Source organism: Semicossyphus pulcher, unplaced genomic scaffold (assembly GCF_022749685.1).
Source record: "Semicossyphus pulcher isolate SPU_LCO1_2020_fin unplaced genomic scaffold, fSemPul1.0.p SCAF_3, whole genome shotgun sequence".
In the NCBI taxonomy this organism is placed as follows: Eukaryota; Metazoa; Chordata; class Actinopteri; order Labriformes; family Labridae; genus Semicossyphus; species Semicossyphus pulcher.
In genome coordinates this window covers 4,160,212-4,186,946 of record NW_027211704.1, presented here as the reverse complement: position 1 = coordinate 4,186,946, position 26,735 = coordinate 4,160,212, and the positions used below count along the sequence as shown (strand labels likewise).

The 26,735-nt window shown below is 42.1% G+C and overlaps 2 protein-coding genes across 4 annotated transcripts in view; both read right to left on the bottom strand.

Moving 5' to 3' along the window:
- Positions 1-2,673: 2,673 nt before the first annotated feature.
- Positions 2,674-15,267, bottom strand: mybphb (myosin binding protein Hb). Its single transcript, XM_069678430.1, has 12 exons — positions 15,013-15,267; positions 12,043-12,177; positions 11,229-11,396; positions 7,299-7,387; positions 7,022-7,217; positions 6,777-6,916; positions 6,519-6,678; positions 6,124-6,260; positions 3,924-4,110; positions 3,769-3,822; positions 3,084-3,115; positions 2,674-2,995 (listed from the first exon to the last, which is right to left on the bottom strand). The coding sequence occupies exons 1-10, from the start codon at positions 15,224-15,226 to the stop codon at positions 3,791-3,793; spliced, it is 1,458 nt and encodes a 485-aa protein (XP_069534531.1). The 5' UTR covers positions 15,227-15,267; the 3' UTR covers positions 2,674-2,995; positions 3,084-3,115; positions 3,769-3,790.
- Positions 15,268-15,728: 461 nt separating this feature from the next.
- The window catches only part of nav1b (neuron navigator 1b), a 60,755-nt gene continuing 49,748 nt past the window's right edge, over positions 15,729-26,735 (bottom strand). For 2 of the 3 annotated variants that reach the window (XM_069677576.1, XM_069677578.1), the window contains 11 exons: positions 26,496-26,694; positions 25,373-25,473; positions 25,186-25,281; positions 24,591-24,759; positions 21,958-22,193; positions 21,699-21,853; positions 21,549-21,620; positions 20,464-20,660; positions 20,217-20,335; positions 19,887-20,075; positions 15,729-19,768 (listed from right to left, as the gene is read on the bottom strand). In XM_069677576.1, the coding sequence (XP_069533677.1) occupies positions 19,685-19,768; positions 19,887-20,075; positions 20,217-20,335; positions 20,464-20,660; positions 21,549-21,620; positions 21,699-21,853; positions 21,958-22,193; positions 24,591-24,759; positions 25,186-25,281; positions 25,373-25,473; positions 26,496-26,694 (1,617 nt within the window). In that variant the 3' untranslated portion in view covers positions 15,729-19,684. The remainder of the gene's footprint in view (positions 19,769-19,886; positions 20,076-20,216; positions 20,336-20,463; positions 20,661-21,548; positions 21,621-21,698; positions 21,854-21,957; positions 22,194-24,590; positions 24,760-25,185; positions 25,282-25,372; positions 25,474-26,495; positions 26,695-26,735) is intronic. The other variant, XM_069677577.1, reaches the window with a different exon arrangement.

Below are 26,735 nucleotides of genomic sequence, written 5' to 3'. Positions count from 1 at the left end.
CCTTTATTGCTTTCCCTCCCCTGTTTTGTCTTTTGACGGATAGATATGATTGCAGTTAGTCCTTTAAGATGTGTGATTAGAGTGGCATTGGTCAACAGCCTGTTCTTCATAGCAACGGTCTGTTATCGCGAAATAACAGTCCTCGGAATGCCGTAATTAACCAATCAGAATTAAGTATTCAACACAGCCGTGTAATATTGTTCAATGATGATGACAACAACTCTGATGATCCCACGCTACTTCACTACATAAACAAACTATGTTTGTATGCAGAAATTACTTTGTGTTTGTTGTTGTTATTAACATCGCATCACATGACTTCTCATCTCACACATTTAAACAGTCTCAGTTACAGTCTATGCATTAAATTATAGGGTTCAAACATATGAAGTATATAACATTGATGAAGTGTATTTATTCACTTACCTAGCGTATGAATCAGTGAGTTAGCGATGGTTGTCATTGGAGGTTTGAAACATTCTCGGTGCAGGATCTAATTTAGACAGGAAGTCTCTCGCTCCCTGACCCTATTGCAGCGTGTCAGCATCCAGGGAGCCTCCAGAAGTAGTTCTGAGACCCATTATGGCTCCCACAGCCCATAGGTTAAAGCTGCATGACACAAAACTGTGCAAGATGGAGGCTTGGAATGGCTGGTATTTATTAGTTAAAAGGATTACTTAAGTAATAGGGCTGTTAATGAGTAAGATTGATTATTACTAAATGATATGATTTGTCTTAAAGACTTGGAGGCAGAAACTTCTGAATGTAGTAGATGGCTCTGGTTTTTAGAAGGCCTGCAGATGTCATTGCTCAGTTGTAACACTAGAGGACGCCACACTCACAGAGCCAGAATCATTCGTTTGGGTTTGGTTATTCATTATTCAGCGCTCCTTAAACACACTTTCTCTACACATTTATTCAAAGGGTGTGAAATAAACTAAACATTTTGCTTGTGACAAAATCTGTCACAAAATTCTTGATTATAAACAGGAGGGTAACATTTTTGTTTTTCTACGTGGATAATGCCCCTACCTTGTTTTTATACAAACTTTTCATCTGTGATTTCTTTCCTCTACAAGTTCCCTAAAGTAACAGGAAAGCACATTTTGCCAGTTGAGCTTCTTGCTCCCAGAATAACCGGAGCGAGATGGAGCACTGAGGCTAATTTTGTCAGCCTCTGTGTGAACCCATGTGTCTCTGTAACCTGGATATGTCTGGCATGCTGCCCCGTATCACTATGCCAGTAACTCGTAATTCCAAATAGTTACAAGATCAGTCTTATAGACTGGTATTATTATTATGGAAGTCCTGGCATGCTGGGCCGTGCTCTTGGGTCAGTATGAGCCAAATGAATAGTGCTGCTGTCTCCAGATTCCCTCTGGTCTGCAGCCAGGAGGGCTCAGTGTGTAGCTGCAGAGGGAAACTGTGCTGGAGAGTCAGTAAATCAATTTGTAGTGTTCTGGTTTAGAGAAGACAGTCGATCATGTCAAAAACTCAGCTCTGAAACTGTTTTATGCATTATATATTGTAACACTGGGAATAAGTTCCTGTTTATGTTGCTGTTGTTTTGCAGTCGTTTATTGAGAGATGTGTCCACCGTAGTGGGTGATTGTCTGAGAAGTAGTTCCGGGGAGGGGAGAGGGAGTTGAAGCTACTTTTAAGTGGGAGGTCGGGTAGTGGAGAAGAGAAGACGCATGTTGAGTGAGGGAGAGCTAAGTGAGAAAAGAGTTAGCAAACCTGTTTTTTTCTGGGGACACCTGAGCCTCAGGTTAGCTGTTGCTCATCGCCTCTTCCTCGGTCTTCCTCCATCCATCTACCTTCTCCTGCAACGCTACAATACTGAACACCTTGTACAGTAATATTAAATCTGTGAATTTACAAGTTTTGAATTAAAAAAGGATTTTGCTACAGAAAGGTAAAATTCAAATCCAAGGATTAATTTCGTGATTTACTTTTTCTTAGAAGCATTATTGATTATATAAAACATATTTGATGCTTTTCTGTGGACTCTGCTCTGCATGACTAAAGACCTTTTAGTAAATAACACCACGTGTACCAATTGTTACTTAATTAGAGCCAAATCACACAATTCTTTCCTGCAAACTTTATTATGAAATTATAATTAAATAGATCAGTCTATTAAGTGTTTTGTGTCTTTGTATGTTTCTTTTATTGTTTTATGTGTTTTTATCGTCTTTGTTTTGTAAGCCAACCTGACAGGGACTGCAGATCTAAATTAGCCTGTATGGCTAAATCTGGCATATTTACATGATGTCTTTAAGTGCTTATGTTGTTTCATGTGCTTTGTCCCTTTTTTCTAAATAAATAAACTCAAAGTCAGTCTGTACGTCTGTAAAATATCATTATTTTAAAAAATAAGGTTAAATTCTGCTACTTTGAAATATCAACTCTCTATAAAATTAAGTTTACTACATGCATGATTATCCCTGCTTCACTGTTTTTACATTTTTTCTTATTATTTTGCTCGGCACACAGTTATTTCGATTACTGGTTGAACTGTTTAGCAACATTTAAAGTGTTTTTGCAAACTGTGAAACACAAAAGCAGCCTTTGCACTTCTTCCTCTGAAGACATATATCAAAGAACACACTGTATTGCAAAAACAAAACCAGAAATTAAATTATTTATTGATATAAACACGTAGATGTTACATGTAGTTCTCCTATGAGGAACAGTAAATACATGTTGTAAAGTTCTTGTTGTGCACCTAATACACTGACGAGATGATAACATGGGGAGCAACAGTATCTGGAACATGTGATAATTTGGTTACCGACAGATTTGTGTGGGAAAAAGCTGATTGCGGACATGGATATGGACTTACTAATATTGTGATGAATGATAAAGGCATAATGCGACAACAATTGTTCATCATAACACAGGGTTACACTCGGCAAGAGGTCACAGGCAACAACGCTTCGGTAGTGTGGTCACCAGCCATATGTACATGTTCTTCCAGGAATCCAGCACCTTCCTGCAAAGACAAAGGCGTGATTCAAACTTTGAAGCCTTTATTCGTCTTTGTGGAGGACAGATTTAGAAACGCTCAAAGGGTCACGCACCTTATGCTGCAAAGGCCTCATTCCTTCTGCTCCTAATTTGGGATTGCAACAGATGAACAGAAAACAACAACAGGTGTTAAAAGGAGGCAGAGCGGCAGTCGTGGAAACAAAAGCCTCACACAGAACAATAAAAGGAAATAAAACAACTTCATCTTATTAAATTAATGTGTTAAAATAAGCTTTAGCCAGCAGTTTATTGTTGTATAAAAGCACAACATTACACAAATAAAGCCTAAAAATGTGTGTAAGTATTGAGGGAGTAACCTGCTTATAAAATGCTGTATGTAACGTGTACTAATGCAGGCTGCTGCTGCTGCTGCTGCTGAGTCAATGAAATGTGATTAAGTCACCTCCCCGAGCCCACGAGGAGCCATCACTGATTTAATTTATGGGTGCTACCTCTTTCAGCGGCAGAGGCCACCTTTTCCAAGTTTAGTGCCCTCCATGTATGGAGAGCAAGTCATGGGGAAGACAGATGTCACCTCAGGACTCATATAGACCCAACCAATCCAAAACGTCCGGTTTGATTGTGAAGAAAAGTAACTCTAAAAATGAGTGGACTTTATTCTCTTCTCTATAATATTCCGATATATTCTGGTAGGCACTTTAATTTGTTCTAAGTGTATTACTTTGTCTTAATTGTACATGTCAAGCATAGCAATGAGGAGAACATTAAACTTCTGACCTGTGAGAATGTGAATGTTGACCTATTTCTTGTCGGCATCTGCAACTGCTACCTCTGTTCAAAAGAAAGACAAGTTTCAAAGAGTTAAAACTCACAAATGCTACAACTATTATACAGTTTGAACACCAATAAGTTGAGATAAATAATTGACTTACGTTTGACCTCCAGCTTGCAGCTGACAGTTGCCTCTCCGTGATCGTTCTTGGCTTTGCAGGAGTACACGCCACCGTCAAAGTTACCGGGCTTACGGATCTCCAGAGAGCAGATACCCTGGACGCAGATCTGCCTGTACTTGGGGTCGTCTCCGATAATCATCTGGTTCTTCATCCACTGAACCTTGGGCTGCAGAAGAATACAGATTTCAATGAGTAAAACCCATCACACCCCCTCACAAACAAACAAGCAGCAGTCCTGTTTCTATTTTTGTTTGTGCCACTTGGCAGGAAAACGCCCTTTTGATTGAAGTGGACAAACAGCACACCCCCAGTTTGGGACTTTTAATGGCACTGACATGTTGAGGACCTCCTGCGGCCCCACAGGGAATGTTACACATGTGACCCAGCTTCCCCGCTGACCTGTCACCTCTCTGGCCTCTTCTCCTCCTGCTTCAAAAGCAAAGAGCTCTAGCCCCTCTCATCAAGACCCTCCACACCACCGTGCTCTGTTGTGTCACTGTGGGATTATGAGCTCAAACAGGAGGCGAGAGGCTCAGACAGCAGGCTAACAAGGCCAGGCCAAGATCTAACACATGCTCTGCTCGGAGCCAAGCTGCTGACAAGGAGTTTTAAACAGTGGCAACACCGGTGTAACAGTATAATCGAGCAAACATCGGATGGACATTTGCTTATGAGTTTGTTAGTTATCAGCTTTGTTAACATCAGCATTTAAACCTGCTGAAGGACAGAGACGTATCAGAGGTTGTGTAGGTTTTTTCACCACAAAATGAACAACTGTTGGTGACTTGTTACTTCAATTTAACATTTTGTTTTACCTTTATTATATTTATTTATCACATTTTATTTCCTTTTGTTGTTTAATCTATTTTATTTTGACTTGTCTGTTTTATTTTGCTGCCTATATAAAGCACTTTGTTACTGCGCTCCATAAATTGTTGTGTTAGCAGTGATCAGGGTTGTTTTGATTATTTCATCTTGGTGGTGTGTTCAATGACACTAAATGACATCCATAATTTGAGATGTGGTGGCTGAAACGATTTATTCTACGTTGTCAGCCAATTCAACTAAAAAGACAAACTACATGCAGGCAGATTTGTTTCACAGTGAAGTGTGGATCCCAACTATTTAATTCCACTATAAGTAAAACAATGACAGAATAAATGCCTAAACATTAAAGTAATGATCTCAGAGATTTTCATTTATATTAATGTCTGTTAAGTCTCTATCTATCGCTGAATGAGGTAACACAATGGTGATTGAGCCGATGGCCCACTGATGAAAGCCTTTGCATTTTCAGTATAAAGTATTATTATGACTTTTGCAGAAAAAATCCCAAGCAGCGCCCAGTTAGTGACGCGTTTTCCATCAGCCAGCAGTGGTTGGTCAGCCAGAGAGGGTAGGCGGAGCTAAGCGGCTGCTTTTCCTCTCTCTGCAAGTGTTGCGAGTAAACAGTAATCTACTATGGCTGAACAAACAAAGAAAAGATGGATGACTACAGATACAACTTCAACAAGAAGTGAAAATCCAAAGAAAAAGAAACAAACTCGACGCTCAGATGAAGCAAACAGTCTGAAAAGGAAAGCGACCGTCAGCCAGGAAAATCAAGAGTTACAACCGGAGCCAACCGTGGACGTCACACATGCAGCACTGTCTGGATATCTGGGAAGTGTGCTCCCGCAGTTACTGTTTATCACCATAGCTGCCGCCAAAGAGAACGAAACTGAGATCTTCGAGATAACTTTAAAACGCAAAAGCACCATCAGATTGGAGACTGTCGGACAAAATGTAATTAAGAGAGGGTCTATGGGGGCGCTGGTTTAGCTAGGTTAGTGGAGCAGGCGCCTCCATGTCCAGAGGCTACAGTCCTCGCCGCACTGATCGCAGGTTTGCCTCCCTCTCTCCCCATGTTTCCTGTCTCTCTTCAGCTGTCCTTTATAATAAAGGCAAAAAGGCCACCAAAAAAGAGCGTCTGTGGTCTACACTCAGTTAAGGGTTTCTTGACTTGTCTTTCTAATCTAATATGAAATGCTGAATCTCATTCTACTTCACTTCCACAAGCCAAGTAGAAGTAACAGTGCTAGCTTCTGATGCTTTTTTGAGCCGGACCTGTTAGTTCAGTGGAAAGAAAAGTGGGGGGGGGGGATATAGTTGTGTCGAGTATAAGAAGATGTAACCGTACCTTTGGGCTACCCCTGACGGAGCACAGCAGCTTGGTGCTGTAGCCGACGGTGGTGGCCCTGTCACTCAGAGAGGTGGTGAACTTGGGTGGCTCGGTGAAGTCGCGCTCCTTGTACTCTGGGGGCTTGTAGTCGATACCTGGAAGAAGGAGGAGAAACAGACTCAGCCATGACGCTCATACTGAACACTGTAGTTGATAAACTGTCCATCAAGACTTTTTAGACCAACTGGTTTGGCTGAATGATATGTGAGAAGCTTCCACAAAGAGGGCCGCCGTGTTTCTACCGAAGCCCAAAATGGACATACCAAACACCAGCTCTAGAGTGGCCCCTAAATACTACACACTGCTCATTCAAACATGATTTTCACATTGTTACAGAGTGGGGAAAAAGTGACCTGTCTTCAGGATCTTGGCCTCCTGCTTTGCAACACTGGAGTCCTCGCTTATTCCACACTTGTTCTCAGAAAACACTCTGAACTTGTAGGTGTTGCCCATGATGAGGTCAGAGATGGTGGCGTTCAGTCTGTTGTAATGCTCCAACACGGTGAACCAGTCCTGTAGATGCACAACGCACACACACAGGGAAGAAACAGTGAATTAGTTGATTAACAGTGTGATGTATCAGGAGGATTTAATTTGTTTGTGACACTTACTCCGGTCTTCTTGTCGGCCTTCTGGATTGTGTAACCTGTGATCTCTGTGTTTCCGTTGTCGGTGGGTGCGGTCCACTCCACAGCCACGTTGAAGCCCCAGGTGTCCACGATCTTCACACTGGCGGGCGGGCCGGGCAGCTCTGTAGAGAACCAGGTATTCAAGTATTACTTCCACAAGCTAAATACACACTTCCTCACTCAAACTAACTTCCTGCTTTTTGACGCAATCGTAACATTTTGCTCACCAACGATCTGCAGGGTGAGCTGAGCCTTGTCGTCGAAGTCGTCCACCTTCACGCACATCTCGTACACACCGGAGTCTTCCCTCTCGGCGGCGCGGATGAACAGGATGCTGTCTCTGTCGGTGCTGCGGATGTTCACCCTCTTTGTGTCCAGGGGCTGGCCGTTCTTTGTCCAGGAGACCACAGGTTTGGGTTTGCCCTGGGTGCAAGAAAGGAAATCAGACAGTGAGCTGTGTTGTTTAATTTATTCTGCAGGTTAGCACAGTCGTCTTCAGCTTACTGTGAAGGGGACGGTGAGGTTGATCTTGGCTCCGACGTGAGCGACGTATCTCTGCCTGAGGAAACGAGGCAGGCGGACCTTGGGGCGGTCTAGAGAGAAAAACAATGAACAAAACCATCAATTATAATAACGGTAAGTCATCATGTAGTCATCATTTATTTAGAGCCGGTGCAATAAATATTCAATGAAGGGAAAAAGCAAGGCGAGGATCTGCTTAGAGACTTCAGGAGTGAAACAAAAGGATTGTTTTGTGACCAACAAATCTCTGGGAATCGATCAACATGTTGAGCTGATCTAAGCTCATCTCAGCGAGGGACGTTTCACTGGTGCCATCAGGCTGTAAAAGTGACTGTCACTCTGAGCCCTCTATCCTGTTGGCTCTGTGTTTATCTCCTCATTGGTGCAGAGATTTTGTCTTACAGTCTTCCAACTGGCACGATGTGTTAAAGCAGCAAAGTACATGAGACATTTCAGACTTTATATAGATATTATAATCAGTGTCAATCTGGTTAACGAAAATAATGATGAAAAATGTTCCTCAACAATCTTTTTTTCCAGGACGATTGACGATCTAAAAATAGATTGACGACACGTTTTGTTTTCGTTAACGAGACGAGACTAAATTCTTAGTGGTGGCTGTCGGACATTCAAAATGCATATTTTCCCCCGCTGTGCGTCTAATCTGTCTGTCAAAATACAAGCAATGAATTCCTGCAACTGTCAACCCGGTTATTGGGTATCACAAAGTTTGTTGTGAACTTTCTCTGTTAACTCTTTCTGCTTCAGGCTCTGCATGGTCGGCTCCAGTTGTAACTCTTGATTTTCCTGGCTGACGGTCGCTTTCCTTTTCAGACTGTTTGCTTCATCTGAGCGTCGAGTTTGTTTCTTTTTCTTTGGATTTTCACTTCTTGTTGAAGTTGTATCTGTAGTCATCCATCTTTTCTTTGTTTGTTCAGCCATAGTAGATTACTGTTTACTCGCAACACTTGCAGAGAGCGGAAAAGCAGCCGCTTAGCTCCGCCTACCCTCTCTGGCAGACCAACCACTGCTGGCTGATGGAAAACACGTCACTAACTGGGCGCCGCTTTGGATTTTTTCCTTGAATGTCGCCACAGACACCCAGTCTGTAATACTGCAAATGCAAAGGCTTTCATCAGTGGGCCATAGGCTCAATCACCATTGTGTTACCTCATTCTGTGATAGAGACTTAACAGACATTTATTTAAATTAAGATCTTCAAGATTATCACTTTAATACTTATTATAATGAAGGTGAATGAAACAAGTTGTGTGTGTGCATGTTTGTATCTGTGTGGGCTGGCATTTTTATTGTCTATGATTTGCCTGTAACATAATGTGTTTGTATTAATATTGCAAGACATTATATGTCATAAATTATTAAGTTATTTGTTAAACATTCACACAATTTAACAATTTAACTATATTTGTTTGTGGTCTTAATTTATTTGCAGGCCGATGTGTACAACTACAGTAATTGCCAAATTGGGACAAATCAAGATGGAACAGAGACATAAAAACTGAAAGTGTGTAAATCAGCAGGTTAGTAATTAACATGAGTACAAACACAAAGAGATGTGTGAACCTCTGAGGCGTGAGGCGTCCTGTTGGCTCATTTATCAAACATGCAAAACATCTAACTGTATGATCCCGGCTCAGAAGCAAAGCCACCCGGTGATCCTCTCTGTATTTAACAGTAAAACCCCCAAAACAGCCCATAAATCCTCCTAAAGAGGGGATCACGAGCATAGTTAGCCACCGTGGTGTTTGAGACGACACTTAAGCCTCACAAGTTTCTAGCTGGGGCTCATTCGTAAAAGAGGTTTGGTGAGAAGGAACACCTGCTGCGTCCTGCAGAGGAACATTTGTCAGGACTCTAAATAAAGCCGGCGTTCTGTAGTATATCACCGCCCGCCATGACGCACGAGCCGGAGCTTCAGTTACTCGCGCGCGCACGTCAGAATGTATCAAAGATAAATTAAGCAGGAGATGGAAACTAAACGCAGCGAGTCTGTTAACTGGAGCATTAATTATTAGGTGTCTAAAAAGGGTAAAGGACAAGTGATTATCTATCTAACTCTGTTATCGTCTGTTCATCCTTCTGTCTCCCTCGGCCGTGTTTTTAGTTAACTTTTTATTGATTATGCATGAATATTGTTGTCCTTTTAATTGACCTTTTTTGGGAGTTTCTGTTGTGTTGCCTTCTGAGTTCTGTCAGAGCACTTTGTAAACGTTGCTTTGTAAATAAACTTATACAAATGAGTATTATAATTATGTTAAAGAGTCTTATCACTTCATATAGAGGGGATTACACCTGATAAATCTCTCCCCGTTAAGTCTTTGGCATGTTTCAAAATAAACAGTGAATCTCTGGAAGTGTCATGAGATTTGGGCGTCACCTGAGACCTTAGATCCATTTCCAGCTACCCCCACCCTCCCACCAACACCCCTCTGTACGTCTGAGACACACTGGTATGTACCATCCTCCTCCCCTGCTGCCTCCCCCACCTGCTTCACTTGTCGCCATCGATCTTGTGGAAAAGGACCCCGACACCCCCCGCAGCATGCACCCTGGCAGGGATCACAATTTTGAGCCGACCCCTCCACGGGGAGAAATCTGCGTTAATAGCGACGACATGCCAGATATTTTTCCAGAAGCGTTGCGGTCATTTTGTCGGAAACCATTCATAAGTTGTTGCCATAAGTGGACCGCCCGCTATGGCGAACACGACGGCGAACATGGACGGGACTATTGAAATATTGCCAGTCCAGCTCGGATCAGGTTGCCCCCCCCCCCTCCTGCTCAGGTCTCATTACGCATAACGATGATTTGTGAGTAAGCTAAAGTAACACCCCTCCTCCTTTTAAAGCCCTCGGGATGCAATCATCATTTTACATCAAATCACTGCAGATATACAGTCTGTGATTAACACTGTGATTTGTGCGGCTTTAGTAAAAGCATCCACTTAACAGCTCTACAGTTATCACAGGGCAGTCCGGTGGATCAGACCCTCGGTAGAGACGAGTGAGAAGGCCTCAGTTTGACACCGTTAACACTGCAGGTACGAGCCAACAGGACAGCTGAGAAGGAAACATGTCTGAGCTGCTTCGGTTTGACTCCTGCACTTTAAGACTACCCTTTCCCGTGGCTCTATAAACTTAAGGCCAGACTGTGTCAGTACTACAAATACAGAAGTGTTTGTTTCACGTTACACAGGGATTACGCTAATCATGTAGTTTAATCACATAATCATAGTTGGAAAGTCATGTGTGGTTTCTCTCGACCTTTCCTAATGAAATAATTTAACTTAAAATAAACATTTAATTGTCATTAAAATTTGACCTGTTCATGTTTGGCTTTTATTCTTGGTAACGCGGGTGTTAAGTTTTACGCCATTGCTGCAACAGAGGCACATTTTTAGTCCCACATTTACAAGAATTTAAAGAGTATACGCACTACTTATGACATTTACAGTCTGATCTTTCACTTTATTGTTGATGTGTTATTAATATATATGTTTTTAAAGTATTCAATATTTTAAATATTTTCTCTATTTTGCACAGAAATAGATGTAAAAAGGGCCTTTTTTCATGCGTTTTTCATGCAATTGAGAGTCAGTATTTGTGCACATATTTAGCATATTACATTTCAAATGTTTTGCATTTAACCTTTCCCTTCCTTTTATGTCCTGTGTTCTCTCTGTGTGACTCATTTAGGGAGCTTGTATCCATTGTTTCCTGTGTATAATAGATGCCCATGCTGTTCAAAGTGTTTTAAGGGTTACTTATCTAAATTGTGCATCTGTTCTTATCTCCCATTTCATACCCTGAACCTTGTTATGGCCTTGTTCAAGTAAAATGACATGTGCTGTTTCTGTTGTTGCTTTATGCTTAATCAGTGAACACTTCTTACCTGCCACCTCCTTCACCAGGACGGCCTCGGGGAGGGCGACAGGGGGGCTGCGGCCGCCGGCATTCACAGCCACCACACGGATCTTCAGACGGTCGCCGGTGGTCTGGTTCTTGATGACGTAACGGCAGGACTTCTGCAGATCCTCATTGACTGCTTTCCAGTCCTCAGCTGGAGGTGAACATTATAGAAATGAGGACAAATCAGCACTTTTCACTGCAGCTTTGTTTCTCTTATATTAGATATGTTAGGCAGGCAGACTGTGAGAAACACATCTCATTCATACAGAAGTAATAAATCAGGGCTTTCACACATGAAGCTTTCTGATGAGTGATTTTGTTTGACACTAATTTCTCGTTGACAAGGAATCACTCCTCTGTGTGTAATTAGCGAGCCCTCTCTGCTAAATCAAGCCCCCATCGAGCCGCTGCTGACATTAGCTCAGGCCTGCGAGTCTAAAAGCAGGACCTCCAGCAGGACCACGGCACCTCCTGAAGCGCCTCTTTCCTTGTAGGGAGAAGTTAGGAAGCTCATGATATAACTCTGCCAGTGACACTTCAGGGACAGCTGCAACCGATATGGCTGACCCACATTAAAACAGCAATTTCACATGTTCCTGCGTGTCTTTAAAAAGCATTTAAACATTATGGACATAATCATAGAGGTCAGATATACGATAATATATAAAAATCAGCCGCTGCAATAAAACCTTTTAAATAATCTAAAGGTCGGCTGACATTTTGGTCCAGGTGTGTTAAATATCTGACCTCTTCGTGCACATGCTTGTTGTTTAAGTCTAAAGCTGAGCGGGACTTACTTCCTTCCTTGCAGACCTCGATGGTGTATCCATCCAGACCGGTGATACCGATGGTCTCGGGCTGGCTCCAGATGATGGTCACTGAAGTGTTGTTCTTGTCCTCGATGAAGAGCTCCACCGGGGCGCTTGTGGGCTCTGCAGGCGCGAGAAAAATGTGATTATTCAAGTGGCATTTAGAAAGAACAGAAACGCTAAAACGTAATTTAAAAGTTGAGGGTTTAAACGAGGTGATGACGCACTTTAACCTTAACCGTTTTAATCCTTACGTGGGTAAATGGTTTGGAGCGGCTTGTAGATAAAAACATGAAGACACAGCAGCACAGACTTGTATATAAAAGAAGTAGTACTGCAGGGAGCACACGTGTCTGTGCTCCATAACATGTAGTGTTTCAAGATGTCAAGATATCTGGCAACTTTTCTGTTATTATTTTATTGTTTTTTTCCAATATAGTTCGATCAAGTATTAAAAAAAGACAGAAGCAACAAATAACTGATACTAAGAGCTAAAAAGGATCTGCATTAAGGTTATTAAACACACCGATAAACAACCTTTTTCTTGTTTTTTAACGCTATCATAAAAAAGAACAAGTGCTGAAAGATGGATCTCTCTGATAGGACGTTTCGTGTCTGAACAGAGGGTTACCTTTGGGTGGAGGAGGTGGCGGCGTGGGTGCTTTAGGCTCTTCTGGTGCAGCTTCAGCAGCTTCAGCTGATGTTAAACAAGCATTGGCATTATTATTATTATTGGCAGCATGTAATGAGCAGGATGTAGCTCACATCTCTCTGTCCTCCTTCACCAGGAGGTCTACGCATTAACAGTACTGCAGAGCTTCTTGTCCAATTTGTGTCACATTAAATAAGAATCAGTGCTATTAAAGAGAGAGGAGCGATCGGGAACGTGTGTCTGCAGGTTGGTTTACCATCAGCAGGTGCTTCGCCCTCAGCAGCAGGAGCAGCTTCTTCTGTGGCAGGAGCGGCGGCAGCTATTATTGAATGTTAGATATTAATCATTAGTGCATGAAGCAGATGGGACATATGCTTACAGATGATGATTTGTGTGTTGAGACAGTTTTTTAACAGTTAGTAACGTTAGCTTTACCTTAAGTTCAAACATGATACGAGTTAAATCTATAGTGGCTCATGTCTTTTTTTTACCATCAGCAGGGGCCTCAGCGGGAGCGGCCGGCGTTTCCTCTGCAGCGGGAGCAGCAGCTGGTGTTAAATGTTAGAGATATTAGCCTTAGATATTAAAAGGTTAGATTTAAGCAGATAAAAGTGCAGTTAGCTTTACTGTTGTAGATTTTAATACACTTAAAGAAGATGTCTGTCTTCTCCAGTTAACTTTTTTTACCATCAGCAGGGGCCTCAGCGGGAGCAGCTGGGGTTTCCTCTGCAGCGGGGGCAGCAGCTGATATTAGATGTTAGAAGAGATTAGCATCAGATCATAGAGGTGAGGGGATATCAAACATTAGTAGTTGTAGTTAGCTTTACTGTCGCAGGTTAAAGATTTTAATAAACTTAAAGAAGACGTCTGTTTTTCCACTTTATTCTTTTACCATCAGCAGGGGCCTCAGGAGCTGGTGTTTCTTCTACAGCGGGAGCAGCAGCTGATATTAGATGTTAGAAGTAATTAGCATCAGATAATAGAGGTTAGAATTGATCAAAGATTAGTAGCTGTAGCTAGCTTTACTGTTGTGGGTTAAAGATATAATAATGCTTGTCTGAGATGTCTGTTTTTCCCACTCGATATTTTTTACCATCAGCAGGGGCCTCAGCCGGAGGAGCGGGTGCTTCTTCTGCGGCAGGAGCGGCGGCTGATATTGCAGGTTAGGAGATATTAGAATAAGACGTTAGTGTTAGTTTAGCTTTGCTGGAGGAGGTGCACGGTTCAAGATATAATACTTATAAGGTGTCTGTTATTCCACGCTTTTATTTTTACCATCAGCGGGGGCCTCAGGAGCAGCTGCAGCAGCTGGTGTTTCCTCTGTAGCAGGCGATGCAGCTGATATTAGAGGTTAGAGGATATTAGTAGAGTTAGCTTTTACTATAGAAAGGTCAGGTTTATATAGTGCGTATATAAGATCCACTGTTAATCCACTGTTTTACCCTCAGCAGAGGGCTCAGCTGAGCAGCTGGGGCTTCTTCTGGAGTAGGTGCTGCAGCTGATATTAGAGGTTAAAAGAGATGAGTATATATATATGTGTATAACATCTTGAATATATTGAATTATATTGTCAAAATGTTATGAAAGAGGTTAAATCTTTAAAGAAGGAAGAGCAGAAACAGGTGAGTTTTTGGAGGCTTCTCTCAGGCTGTCATACCATCAGCGGCTGGCTCATCAGCAGCAAAAGGAGCAGCTAATGTAGATATTAGATGTTAGAACAAAGCACAGAACAAGGTACAGTCAGAATAATGTTAAAATTAGAAAAGAAACATTTTAATAAAAGACGTGTTGTTAATATGCGTTACACTTCAGTACTAAGCAGTTTCTTTAGTTTAGATTTTTTGTTTTCACAATGTTTGCTTGATAGTCGTCAGGATGCAGCCCTCACTGAGGTATAAAAGCGCATATTAACAACCACTTTACAAGTAAGCATTAAAAGGTTTTGCTGAAAGAAGGCAATGCGCCCTTGAAGCGCCCGAGTATGACTCTCAGTAACTTTAACTCAGGTAGTCAGAGGCTAAAAAGAGTCCAAGCAGGCGGTTTATGCAGTTACCATGCAGTTTCCATAATATGTCCAAGACTACTGTACCGTATCCACGGCACCCTCACAACTAAGCGCGCAAGAGCGCATGTGCGTGAAGGTTACCGCGTGCTTACCGTGGGATGAACCGGATACTTGGGCTTTAATTATGATGTTAAACAACTAATCCAAAGCTTATCCACCGATAAATAACATGAAGGTGGACTGTATGTGCTATAAATGACGTTAAATCATGGCTCACACGCCACTGCGCGCGGTGCATTACCATCTGCAGGTGGAGGGGTGGGGGCTTTGGGTTCCTCAGCAGGCGCCGCCTCAGCAGGTGCAGCCTCGGCGGGGGCTTCAACAGGGGCAGCCTCTGGAGCGGCCTCGGGTGCGGGCTCGGGCTCGGGAGCCGGTGCGGGCTCAGGAGCCTTCTCCTCCTTCTTGGCTGGTTCTTTGTTAGCCGCCTTCTTCATGGGGGCAGGCTTGGACGGCATCTTGGAGGTTGCAGCTAATTCCCAACTCGGTTAAGTCCGTAAAAACTATATCCAATGCCGTTTGTCCTGCGGGGGTGGCAGGGTTATATAGGGCTCAGCAGGTTCAGGCTCCGCCCCCTAATGAAATGCATGTAACAGATACTGGGCACCATGTAGGACTCAGACCACCAGGTCTGTTTATCTCACTCAACAACACACTGTGCATCATCAAATATTGCACTGGAACTATCATGACCTTATTAAATGTATACAGATAAAAATAGAAAACATTTTTCTACAAACACATTTCTTCACTTCACTTCTGCAGTTTGTGATCATTGTTGGTGTTACTTCCTGTTTGTGCTTCAACATAACTTTTATTTAATATTTAATCGTTGCTATTGTTACATCTTGTTTTTACTCTGACACAATTTCTACACTGTCTTTACGTTTACTGTATTAATCTCATAGTTTTGTTTTAACATATCAAAACTGTCAAATTGACACACAAGAAGCAACAGAATAAATATAACATGTATTTTATTGATTCCAACAACCAGTGATAGGTGGATGAAAGCCTTCAGAAACATGCCTTATCCAAGAACTGGACCCAACTCAGAAGAAATATACCTTTTCCCTCAAGGATGATTTTTTTTAACCCCCTCTTTAATGATTGTTGCCGCATCCAGAATGCCGACCTATTTACAATCTTTACAATGATGTCCTGTACAAAATTAAGTTTTACAAAGGATTCTTTAGAAAAAAAGGAAAAAGAAATATCAAAGATCTGAGTATTAAAAGGGAAAACATCATGTCCAATGATTTTCCTAACCAATACATTAATGTTTTTCTCATCACACAGCAAGTTTACATGCATTTACAACACTTAGAAACCCTTAACATCTGCACGTCAGTGACATTAGATACCGCATAACAGCTTTGTTTTTTTATCTTAAGCTTTTGCAAAAATATGACTATTCAGCAACCTGACCTGGTTTGATTCTACTTAAAATCTTTGCAAACAAGGAAGTGCTGATTCTTGCAAACTATTTCAGATTCAATATTTGATTTTTAATCTTTTTTTTTTGTTCGTTTATCGTCATTTGACCATTTACAAGCCCAGTTATGAAACTTTTGTTGCCGTTCAGAAGGACAAAACACATCGAACACCTTCCGAACTTCTTTTAACTACATCTACAAACCCTGTAATCAATACGCCAAACAAATCCTCCTCTCTTTAAGGCTCAATAACACCCCCTAAAAACAAGCTCCCACTTTTATTTTCTGATGCAATTTGGATGAAAACACACTGCGTTTTTTGTGACATTTTCTGATTGCCAACACCAGTAGAAGTTGCTGCATAGTCCTGATACACTAGTAAGCAAAACACAAATCACAGCTACTACAGAGCAACAGGCACAACAACCAGTGGATGAGATGAGAAGCTGATGGCTTTAGTTAACCTGCAGAATCAGACCAGAGGGCGGCTGGTATTACTGTCTAATACCTGGAATATTTACAATAAATCAAACGCCATGTGACCAGTGAGAGTCGCTGGCCGTTCGGCATCTTCTTGCTCTTTGACGTCTTTGAATCATTCAGTTTTTTAGCTTACAGATCAATCAGAGCTGTGGGTAAGCTTGAAGTTTTGTTTCCAGCCATATGCAAAAAGTGCAATTACAAAGCAAAAAGCAGCTCAGACACAATTTAAAAGGTTTAACTTTCTTATCAAGCTGTCATCAGAGTGGTCTGACATTCATTTACAGGGTTTATGTACATGTGAAGTTCGGTCTGAGCACCTGGACAATGACACAGCCTGGGATGAACGGGTGAATTATTTCGACACCACTTGCACTAAGATGTTTGTCATGTGATCATGAGAGCTTCTTTACAAAAACCGACACAAAGTACCTTAAAGAGGGTTTACATCTTCAGCGTTCTACTCTTGTCTCCATGTTTGTTTCTGTGCTGTGTACCTAAATGTTCCCACACATGAACACCGTACGACATCAACATGGGCGCACACCATACAATGTCTCACATTGACTCCACTGTCTCTACGTAATGTCTTCAACACTTCTTCAACAACACGGCCTAAAAAATATCAGAAGTTATCCTCCCAGGTCTATTTTCACGTTTCACGTCTTTGCTAAGCTACCCTGCACGTCTACATGATCTTTACTCAACACTAATACAGTTTGGGACATCGTTAAAGAGCACCATGAGCACCTAAAGGATGAGAACGTGAGCACGAGTGACTTTAGGGATGAGATCTTTAATTCTGCTTGTGAAGTGCTGCAAGTGAAATGGGCATAGGTAGCTTTAAAGTCACTCTACTCAGCTACTGTTAAATGTTTGCTTTGTGATAAGGCTTCTTTAAAAGCACCTTCTACATGATTCATACTGTTAGATGGTTGTTTTTATAAGTGTTTCTATACATTCATAGCTGAACTTAATCCCCTAACTTGACAGTCAATATGCATGATTAAAGAACAGTATTTGGTTCATTATATTAGATATTTGCACCAACTAATACAGATAAAATAACTGTGATGTAGCCTGATTGTATGTACATATTATATACAATAAGTACTCTGAATATGGGGGGAAAGATTTGAAACAAATGTGCTCTTTCCTGGATAAATATTATAGAAAAAAGGATCTGCTGAATCTGTTTAATGACTGGGTGTTTGCTAAATTAAATATTATCCCTGTGTATCTAATACCTGATATATATGGCAACATTGGTGACACTGCTTGTTTTACACCAGGCAGTTCAAAAGACTAAATCAAGTGCTTGTGGTTCTGTGCAGCGAGAAAGGGATGAACTCATCACCGATAAATATGTTTTTGTTTTATGCAAAAGAGTATGACAGCAAGTTTCGTTTATATATTAGAAGCGAAAATGGCTAAAAATGTGGGGCCTGTGTCCATTTCCGAGCGCTTCTTACTGGCGCTTACTGTTGCTAGGTTACGCATGTTGTCTGGCGGCTCTGTATGCTTAATATTTGCTTTTAGTCGCAGATATTTTACAAAGAAACACAAAAACAACGCAAAGGAATCGTGTACCCATAAAAAAAACGAAAGGATTAGCTTCTCCTCCGCCATTGTTGTTGACAAAGTTGGCATGGGTAGTCCCGCCCCTTCTCGATTTTGATTGGTCCGTGAGGGAGAAGTGACATTGACGAGTGCAGCGGTCTTCCAAAAGTCGAATTATTTTATTATCGCTGAGTGCTGAAAACACTGATCACTGCCAGCACTTCTGCTATTCTAATAAATGATTTTAATTGATCTTATATTTTAATCTATTTCCTATTTGAACATTTTTAAAATATAATGTAAGATCGAATATTGCAGCAGTAGAAGTCTGAGACTCCAAGGTCTGCACGCATTAAAAGGAAAGTTCAGGGAACTAACTTAGACATTTCTAACACTGTTGTTCGAGTACTGGGTGACACTTACAGCGTTATAAGTGTTGGGGAATAAAGCAGTCTGGGACTCCAGTGTCGGAAAAGTATTCTGGGAATTCTAAAAACTAAGAAAAATTATAGCTGACAAGTCATAATTTAGTCGAAGCATACTGTTGGATTTTTCTGACTGGACCTGTTTTTATATTTTACCATATGTTGTATTCTGTCATAATTCATGTTTTATGAATTGCTCTATGTTTGAATGGTGCTCTATAAATAAACTTGCCTTGCCAGCGCTGTTAGTGGACACAGGCCCTGAGTTATCACATAATTGTTATTGTAAATAAAAGATGACAAAGAGAAATAATGTTTATAAATAAATAAGTGATGAGTGACTGTGGTAGCTGATGATAACATATGATAAAAGCACCAGTTAACCTCTGCTGAAGTTAAAGTGAAGCTGACGTCTTTGTTCTTAAGGCATTTATTTGTTTTGACCTGCTCGGGTTGTAAAGTTCAGGGTTGCATATGTTTAAGATTTGGCCTTCAGAGTTTTATTCAGTAGATATGTTGCGATCGTTGTGATTAACAGTAGCATCTGTCATGCTGTCATACTCTTTTTCAAAACCAGATAATTGAGAGCACCTCCTGTTGACACGCACTCCGTATCCCATCATGCATTTGGGTGCAAAACAGGAAGGACTGCGTGTGCTGTTGCAGAAATCACCTGAAGTGTTCAGTGCTGGGATGATGAGTTTGGTAGCGATCTAATAGCACCGATGTACTGAGGGCTAACATGGCGGATGTGAAGTGAAGCTACTGTTATCCAGTCAAATATACTGTAGAGTAAAGTTATAGAATATAGGTTTTCATTCAGCTCTTGTAAACAGTCTTATTTAAATAGTGTATGTATTTAGATGATTTGTAATTATCCATTTACACCTTTAACCTACTGCGGGAATGATGGTTACCTCGCCCTACAACCATCTCTGAGGGTTCATCTGTTCCTGAATGAGCACCGTCTCATAACAGTGAGGAAATAATGAAGTGATAAGTGTAAGCTTTGTGTTCAAAGTTTAGGCAGGCTGGGGTCTTCTTTGTCGGGGGACTCGATGTAATTGGCAGCCTCTTGAAGCTTCAGAAGCATTGCCATCTACAACAAAGAAGAGAGAGAGTCAAGAAATCAGCAATCCTGCAGGATCCATTAACGATTGAAGAATCAAACAAAGCTGAGAAATCTGACAAAGCACACATGAAGCACTCTGTCTTACCAGTGGATCAGATTCCATGGAGCTGGGCGGGGTTTCCTTGTGAGGCCGCTCCTCGCAGGGCTGACCGGGGCTGCTGCTGGGGGGAGGAAGGTGGAAAAGTTTCGCCTGGTCCTGCTGGGCAGACGGCCAAGGCAGGGTGCCTCTCACCCACTCCACCGGGTCCTCCCACACAGCCTTCTGGCCGTGGACCTAAAGCGTCACAACATACCAGTAACAGTAAAATTAGAGCAAAACATTTCCTGTGAAAGGGAAGCCTCTGGCACTTTGAAAGGAAGAATCTAATGCTAGGCTGGAGGCCTTTATAAGTGTTAGTTGCCTGTGGTTTCTCACCTTGATGCCGTCCTTGGCCCCCTCTTGCAGGTAGGGAATAATAGAGTGGTTCCAAAGGTCAATGAACCAAGATCGAAACTCATCCACTTTGACTGGGCAGGAGAGGAAAAAGCAGGGGCCTGAGGAGACACAGGGGGAGAGAGGTGAAAGGTCATTCATTCAGACAAATAAAGTTCTCTCAACATAGAAATGCAGCTTTCTCATGCTCTGAAGTCATTGCTGTGTCCTGATGAGACTGATTTCATACCAATAAGGAAGTCGGACGTGCTGTGCTTCTCCAGGAAGGCGTGCAGGTGATACCACAGTTTGGGCACCCAGTCTAGCACCCTGATCAGGTCCTCATTGGTCAAGCTCCTCTCATCCTCCGACTCCATCATTTTCCTGTGCAAGTAGCGCACCAGGAAGCCGTTGGCTGGCTCCACGTTGTTGGAGAAGGTCACCATCCTAAGATGATGAAAAGCACATTATATATCCATAAATACTTATCCTGTTCAGGGTCATATCAAAATATAAACTGATAAGCGTGTATATCTCAAGGTCTTTTAGCCACATGTGGGATTAGTTGCTCCATTAAAGGAGCAATTGCCACAGTCAGTCAAAGCTGGTGTTCTCTATAATCCATAGAAGCAATAATATTTGAAATTGGCGCCATAGCTGTGGAGAAAATTGAACAAACAGCTCATGGTTTCGCCCATTGCGCCCCTCCCTCTGATAGGAAAGGCCCAGCGAGAGACGATGGAGTGAAATACTATCGTTTTTCGCTGCAGGCAACGGCTCAGAGCGGTAAAGAATCTGAAATACGCTGAGAATATCCCGGTGGATCGTCTAAAACATCTTCAGGTCTGCAGTCTACATTTCAAACCTGACGATTTTGAACGAGACATGACATCGGAGGCGGGCGTCCTAGATTGAGCAAGTGTAGTTTAGCGAGCTCCCTGGCCTGGTTTTCCAGGGTCCATTGGAGAAGCGGATAGCGTCCTCCAAAGGCAGAGAGCCAAATTGCATTTTTTCCTACCATAATGGCATTAGATCCCTATAATAGCATGATAGGACTGAGGTTGAGGTTTTTATCTGCATCAACTTTAGATCCTTGTGTTTACATTTTAGTTTCGACCTGTGTTAGCTTTGCAGCAGCGATTCAGCAAACTCTCCCCAGAATCACACAGCCCATCTTTAAAAATCCATTTAAATATCTACTTCCTTCATCAACCAGCTCTAATCATGAGACAAAATGTTATTATGTCCCATTAACTAACCTCAGAGTAAATTCAGCTGGAACAAATGAGACAAAACCGCAGGAGGAGAAAACATTGGAGCTGTTCTTTCACCAACCTGAAGCTGAGATGGAGGCCGTGGTTTGCGATCATCTTCACAGGCTGATTGCTCGTTCCAATAATGTAAGGACTGAGGGCAGAAGCAATATTATAGTTTAATAATCACATTAAATGTCCTGCAGCTAGTTTCAGTCTGTGTGCAGCTTACCATTTGTGGTATTTGCAGGTGAGAGCACCATTGACAAGTTCACTGATGGAAGCAGGATCGTGAATATCATCCAGAATAACAACCAGCGGGATTTCTGATTGGCTGGTTTCCCGATCGATTTGATTGGCCTGGTTGGAGAGATAAAGCTGCAGATCCTGAGGAGAGAAAAGAGACAAAAGATGGAAATAAAAGCTGACAACATGATAGAAAAAATGTATTGAGTTCAGACAGACTCATACTGGGCGTTAGTCTCTGTCACCTTGCATGACTGGCGGTGCATGTTGAAAGTGACCACGATGCCTTCAGTGACCTCGCGAGCGCTGCGGTCCACCAGGTACTCGGCCAGCCGGGAAGCGAGGTAGCTCTTCCCCGTCCCGCTCGGCCCGGAAAGGATGAGACGGCGGTGCTTGAGGAGCAGACTGATGTAGTGCTGCATCATTGGTTTGGGAATGAGTGTTTCAAATACCAGGTTGTCCACACACTTCTCCTTCAAACCTGCACATAGTGACGAAAAGGGAGAATGGACTGAGCTGTAATAAACAATGGAGCTGATGATTACCTGCTGATAACCCTGAACGAATTACAATTAGTGTTAAACTGTGGTGTGATACTTGATATTTAAGTACTTGTTAGGAATTCTGTTAATATCTGCACCAAATGGAAAATGCATGACAAACAGGAAGAGGCTGGAAAGACGAGGTTGGGAAATGGATTTCTATCACCTCGCTTGTCCTTCATAATCAACATGGAGCTCAAGCATTTTAGTCTTAAAATAACTTTGCATCAAGTGTTTGAGAGTCTGTGCCACCCCCCTCCAGCCAGAAGGAGTCTAATGTTGCACCTTAGCATCTATGGGGCCCATGTGTCTGAGGCTGCTCCACCAGCTGGGCCTGGCTGCCCAGAGATCAGGTTACCCACAGGCCTGTCTGGGCTGCCGCTGCTTTCCCAGCTCTCCTAACACTTCACGCCTCACATTCCTGCATGCAATGGTGGAGAGGGGTCGAAAACCAAACCAGAATCCTCCACTCTCCACCCCGATCACACCTCTGCTTTTTAGGTATTTTTTTATCCTGTGTTTACACAGATAGTCTGTCTTTAGACTTTGAGAGAGAAATATGTGTCGAAAAATAACAGAAGTTTTTAAAGATGGACAGACACAATATGGACAGCACAAATAACATACATTATACATTCTCACATTTAAGTTTGGTTGCAGTAAACAAAATAGAGACATTAGAGAATGCAAGTCTATATTCTTTGGAGGTCGTTCTTTATGTATAACAGTATTTAAACCTAATTTCATCCAAGAGCACTGCGAGGTCACGGGAAAAGCTCATGTTTAAATGTCCTACAAGCTGATATTGTAAATACTGTGTTTAAATAAAATTAGAGAAGAGAGGTAACTAGGTCCTTTCAGCAGAAGAGCAACATAAATAAACACACACATAAACGATCAATGCTGTGTAGAATCACTGATCACTGTCTCCACAGATGTGTGCCTGGAAAAAAAAAAACGACTTTTACAGAATTATGATGTACGTTAGTCGCATAAATAAGCCCTAGCTGTGATAATGTAAAGTTTGTATGTATAATTTTGATCAGGTAAATCTAAACCTTTGAGTATTTTCAGCCAAAAAAAACACAATGATGTTGAACTGATGGGTTCATCCGGTGCCATGAGGTCGTTTGGGTTTCTGTTTTGCTCGATGTCAAGGACACCTTTCCAGGTCAGTGTAACTAAATGCACATTCGACGTGAGGACGAGTTGCACAGTGAAACCATAAACACTGTTAATAAAGATAGACAGTCCCAGATGTGTTGCTGAGATAAACAGACAGACATGAGGATTAGCACTTAGTCAAGACTTGGATCGGATCGTTAAACTCCTCAGAGTTTCCACATCGTGGACGCAAAAGAGCTGATGGATGGATACATGATGAGGTTTCTTTTTTCAGTCTGTGCATGTCGACAAAGCAATTTCTTTAGTATGGAAATATTCAAGAGATTGCACGATTCTATTGCAGAAAAACATTTGAGTGCTTGTCTCATAAAGTTTATCTAATTAGCCTCAATTCAGATTGTCAAGAGTCAAAATGGCATCTCTTGCTTTGTTTAGATTTCACAAAATTCTGTTCTCTAATCATTAATGCTGTTTAAATGCTCAATGATGTATATATTCTGTAGATGGACGACGGGTCTCCATCTGCTCTCGTACGAAATTGAAACCAAAATAGCCCCCCCGAGGCGGGCGCTTGCCCTGGAGACGTCATTTGGAGCCAGAGATCGGCAGGTGGAGCCGCATCCGAAAAAAACAGCAAGGATTCTGCACGTCGGCGTGTTTAACAGCAGAACAGCTTCTTTGTGTTGGTCTGAAGCAGACGTTCACAGATCTGGAATCCTCAATGACTGTAGTGGTTGTTTTAGTTACGTCTTCTCTCGCCAATCCTCCTCTGCTCTGCTAATCCGGAACAGATCGGCTGTAGGAGCCGGATTTGTCAACAGAGCTGTCAATCATCCTTTTTACAGCATCAAATAACTCATTAAAAGGAAACTTGTCAGAAAAATGAACACTTGGACATAAATCAGCATGATAAGAACTAACTATAATGACAGAAACCATGTTTGAGAAAAATGTATTTTGAGTTTATAGTTTGACTCATGTCCCATCTGTTCACATGGAGGAGGCGGGCTTTATGACCTATACTACAGCCAGCCAGCAGGGGGCAGTAGAGATGTTTTGGCTTCACTGTTAGGGAGCTGTGATGTCGTCCATCTTTCTATACAGTCTATGCTAATGCTGCTCTGAGTTGATTTACTGTCAAAGTAAGTTTCGGATGTGAAACCTTAATTAGATTTTATATGTCAGAGTTACTAAAACATTTCTCCACAGACCTTTCAGAGCCACTGTGATGCTGCTGGGGCCTCGGGACATGCAGCGAGAGGGCTGAGTCTCCGGAGCCTCTCCTCCCAGCACTCTCTTAATGTGGCCCATGCTGTAGCTGTAGATGGAGTCAGTGGACAGACCCAGACTGGACGTGGGGTCCACCTTGGCTACGTAAACCTGCAGTGAAAGGAAAAATACAACTTAATACATCTGTCTAAATAGTGTTGAAGTTGACAGTAAACACTATCTGTGTATGGAGGCTATGAGCTCTTGTTTATGAGCCCTTTAGTTTTATTGGGCACCAACATGATGCAAATTAAACCAGCAAATCCCTTCGAGCAAGACCAAGCTGTTAAAGTTACTGTAAATACTTCTCTCAATAAGTTTGTCCATTTCATAAAACATAACAAGTTCAATGTTGGTATACAGCATATCGCTATTATTAGATCCTATGTGTGCAGCTAGGTTTCCACCACTGTGCTCTTTAAGTAGCATGGCGCTAAATTTAGCTGAATCATAAATGGGATCATGCTGGATGCAAACTGTACATTCAGTTCTTGGACAGGTGACATTGACTGAAGACGTGAAAAGGAGGTGACCCACCTTGAAGGCCTGGCTGACAGCAGAATCCAGCATGGGCCAGTCCATCCTGCCATTAACCCTGACAGTGCCCACGAACAAATCCTGCTGCTTCACCTCCTGTTGATTCAGAGTGCAACAAATGTAATGCACAAATTTCATTTTGCTTATTGGTCTAAAAAAAAAAGGAGTTGAGAAGAATCATACTTACATCTTTGAAGACACGTAAATCTGCAACACAAACCACCACCCTGACACGGTGATCGTCCCTCTGTGAGGAGAGGCTGAGAGAGTCTGTGGTGTGGACGTCTGCTGAGGAGGGGAAAAACAGAAACAATGAATCATGTAGCATGTTTGACAACAGTTTTGTGTTTTTTAAAATAATATTTTAAAAATATATCAGCATTAAGCCTCTTTAAGGTTACGTAATTTGAAACCAGTGACTGTATATATAGATGGACGACGCGTCTCCATCTGCTCTCATCGTACAAAATTAAAGCCAAAATAGGGGACGTCATTTGGAGCCAGAGTTGCACAGTAGAGATCGGCGGGTGGAGCCGTAACCACTTCCGCTAACCAATACACACATTGTGTATTTAACAGCTTCTTGTGTTGGTCTGTAGCAGACATTCACAGATATGGAAACTTCAATGACTGTAGTGATTGTTTTAGTTACAGTTCCTCCTTGTTGCTGCTAGTCCAGAACAGATCAGCTGCAGGAGCCGTATTTGTCAACAGAGCTGTCAATCATCCTTTTTACAGCATCAAATACCTAACTGAAGTAAACTTTGGACATAAATCAGCATGATAAGAAGTAACTTTAATAACAGAAACCATGTTTGAGAAAAATGTATTTGGCGTGTATTTTGATTTTATAGTTTGACTCATGTCCCATCTGTTAACATGGAGGAGGCGGGCTTTATGACCTATACTGCAGCCAGTCAGCAGGGGGCGATAGAGAGGGTTTAGCTTCACTTTTAAGGAGCTGTCATGTCGTCCATCTTTTCTTCAGAATGCTGAACCAAGGTCACTGTTTAGAAGGTTTCATTGAATTTATGTGCACAAAAAAATGAATTACTTAATAGATTGGAAGAAGCACTGACTCAAGCTTTTATAGGGATGTATGACTGAAATGTCTCCATTAGACACATTAGCATCCAAAGTTTAATGTGCATATTTAATTAAAGTGTTACTAGAAAGGCACTCCACTCATTTCACTTATATTTATCATACGTGTGTCAGGTCCATTCAGTCTGGGTGCTATTTATGTCTACTTGTTTACAACACAACCATTCTCACCCTGCACTGTTAACATGCCCGAGATTGAACTGTACCTGAGCTGCTCCCCTCACTCAGCCCTCTGCTGTAGCTTTTGGGCATTTGCATGGCTACAGACTGTCGGGGCGATGAACCTCCCAGAGCTGTGAGACCTGACGACTGTGAGGCGGAGCTGGAGGGTCCAGGAGATGGACAGGGAGACAGACTGCCCGTCTTCAGCTGGTCGTTCTCAGCCTTCAGGTTCTCCACAGTCTTCTGCAGACAATCACAAGTGGTCAATGCATCAGAGCTGCACT

Coding starts and splice junctions, on each gene's coding strand:
- mybphb (XM_069678430.1), bottom strand. CDS start 15,226: ATGCCGTCCAAGCCTGCCCCCATGAAGAAGGCGGCTAACAAAGAACCA. Junction 12,178..15,012: donor CACCCCTCCACCTGCAGATG/GTAATGCACCGC, acceptor TCGCGCCTGCAG/AGCCCACAAGCGCCCCGGTG. Junction 4,111..6,123: donor CCGTCAGGGGTAGCCCAAAG/GTACGGTTACAT, acceptor ATTCTTCTGCAG/CCCAAGGTTCAGTGGATGAA.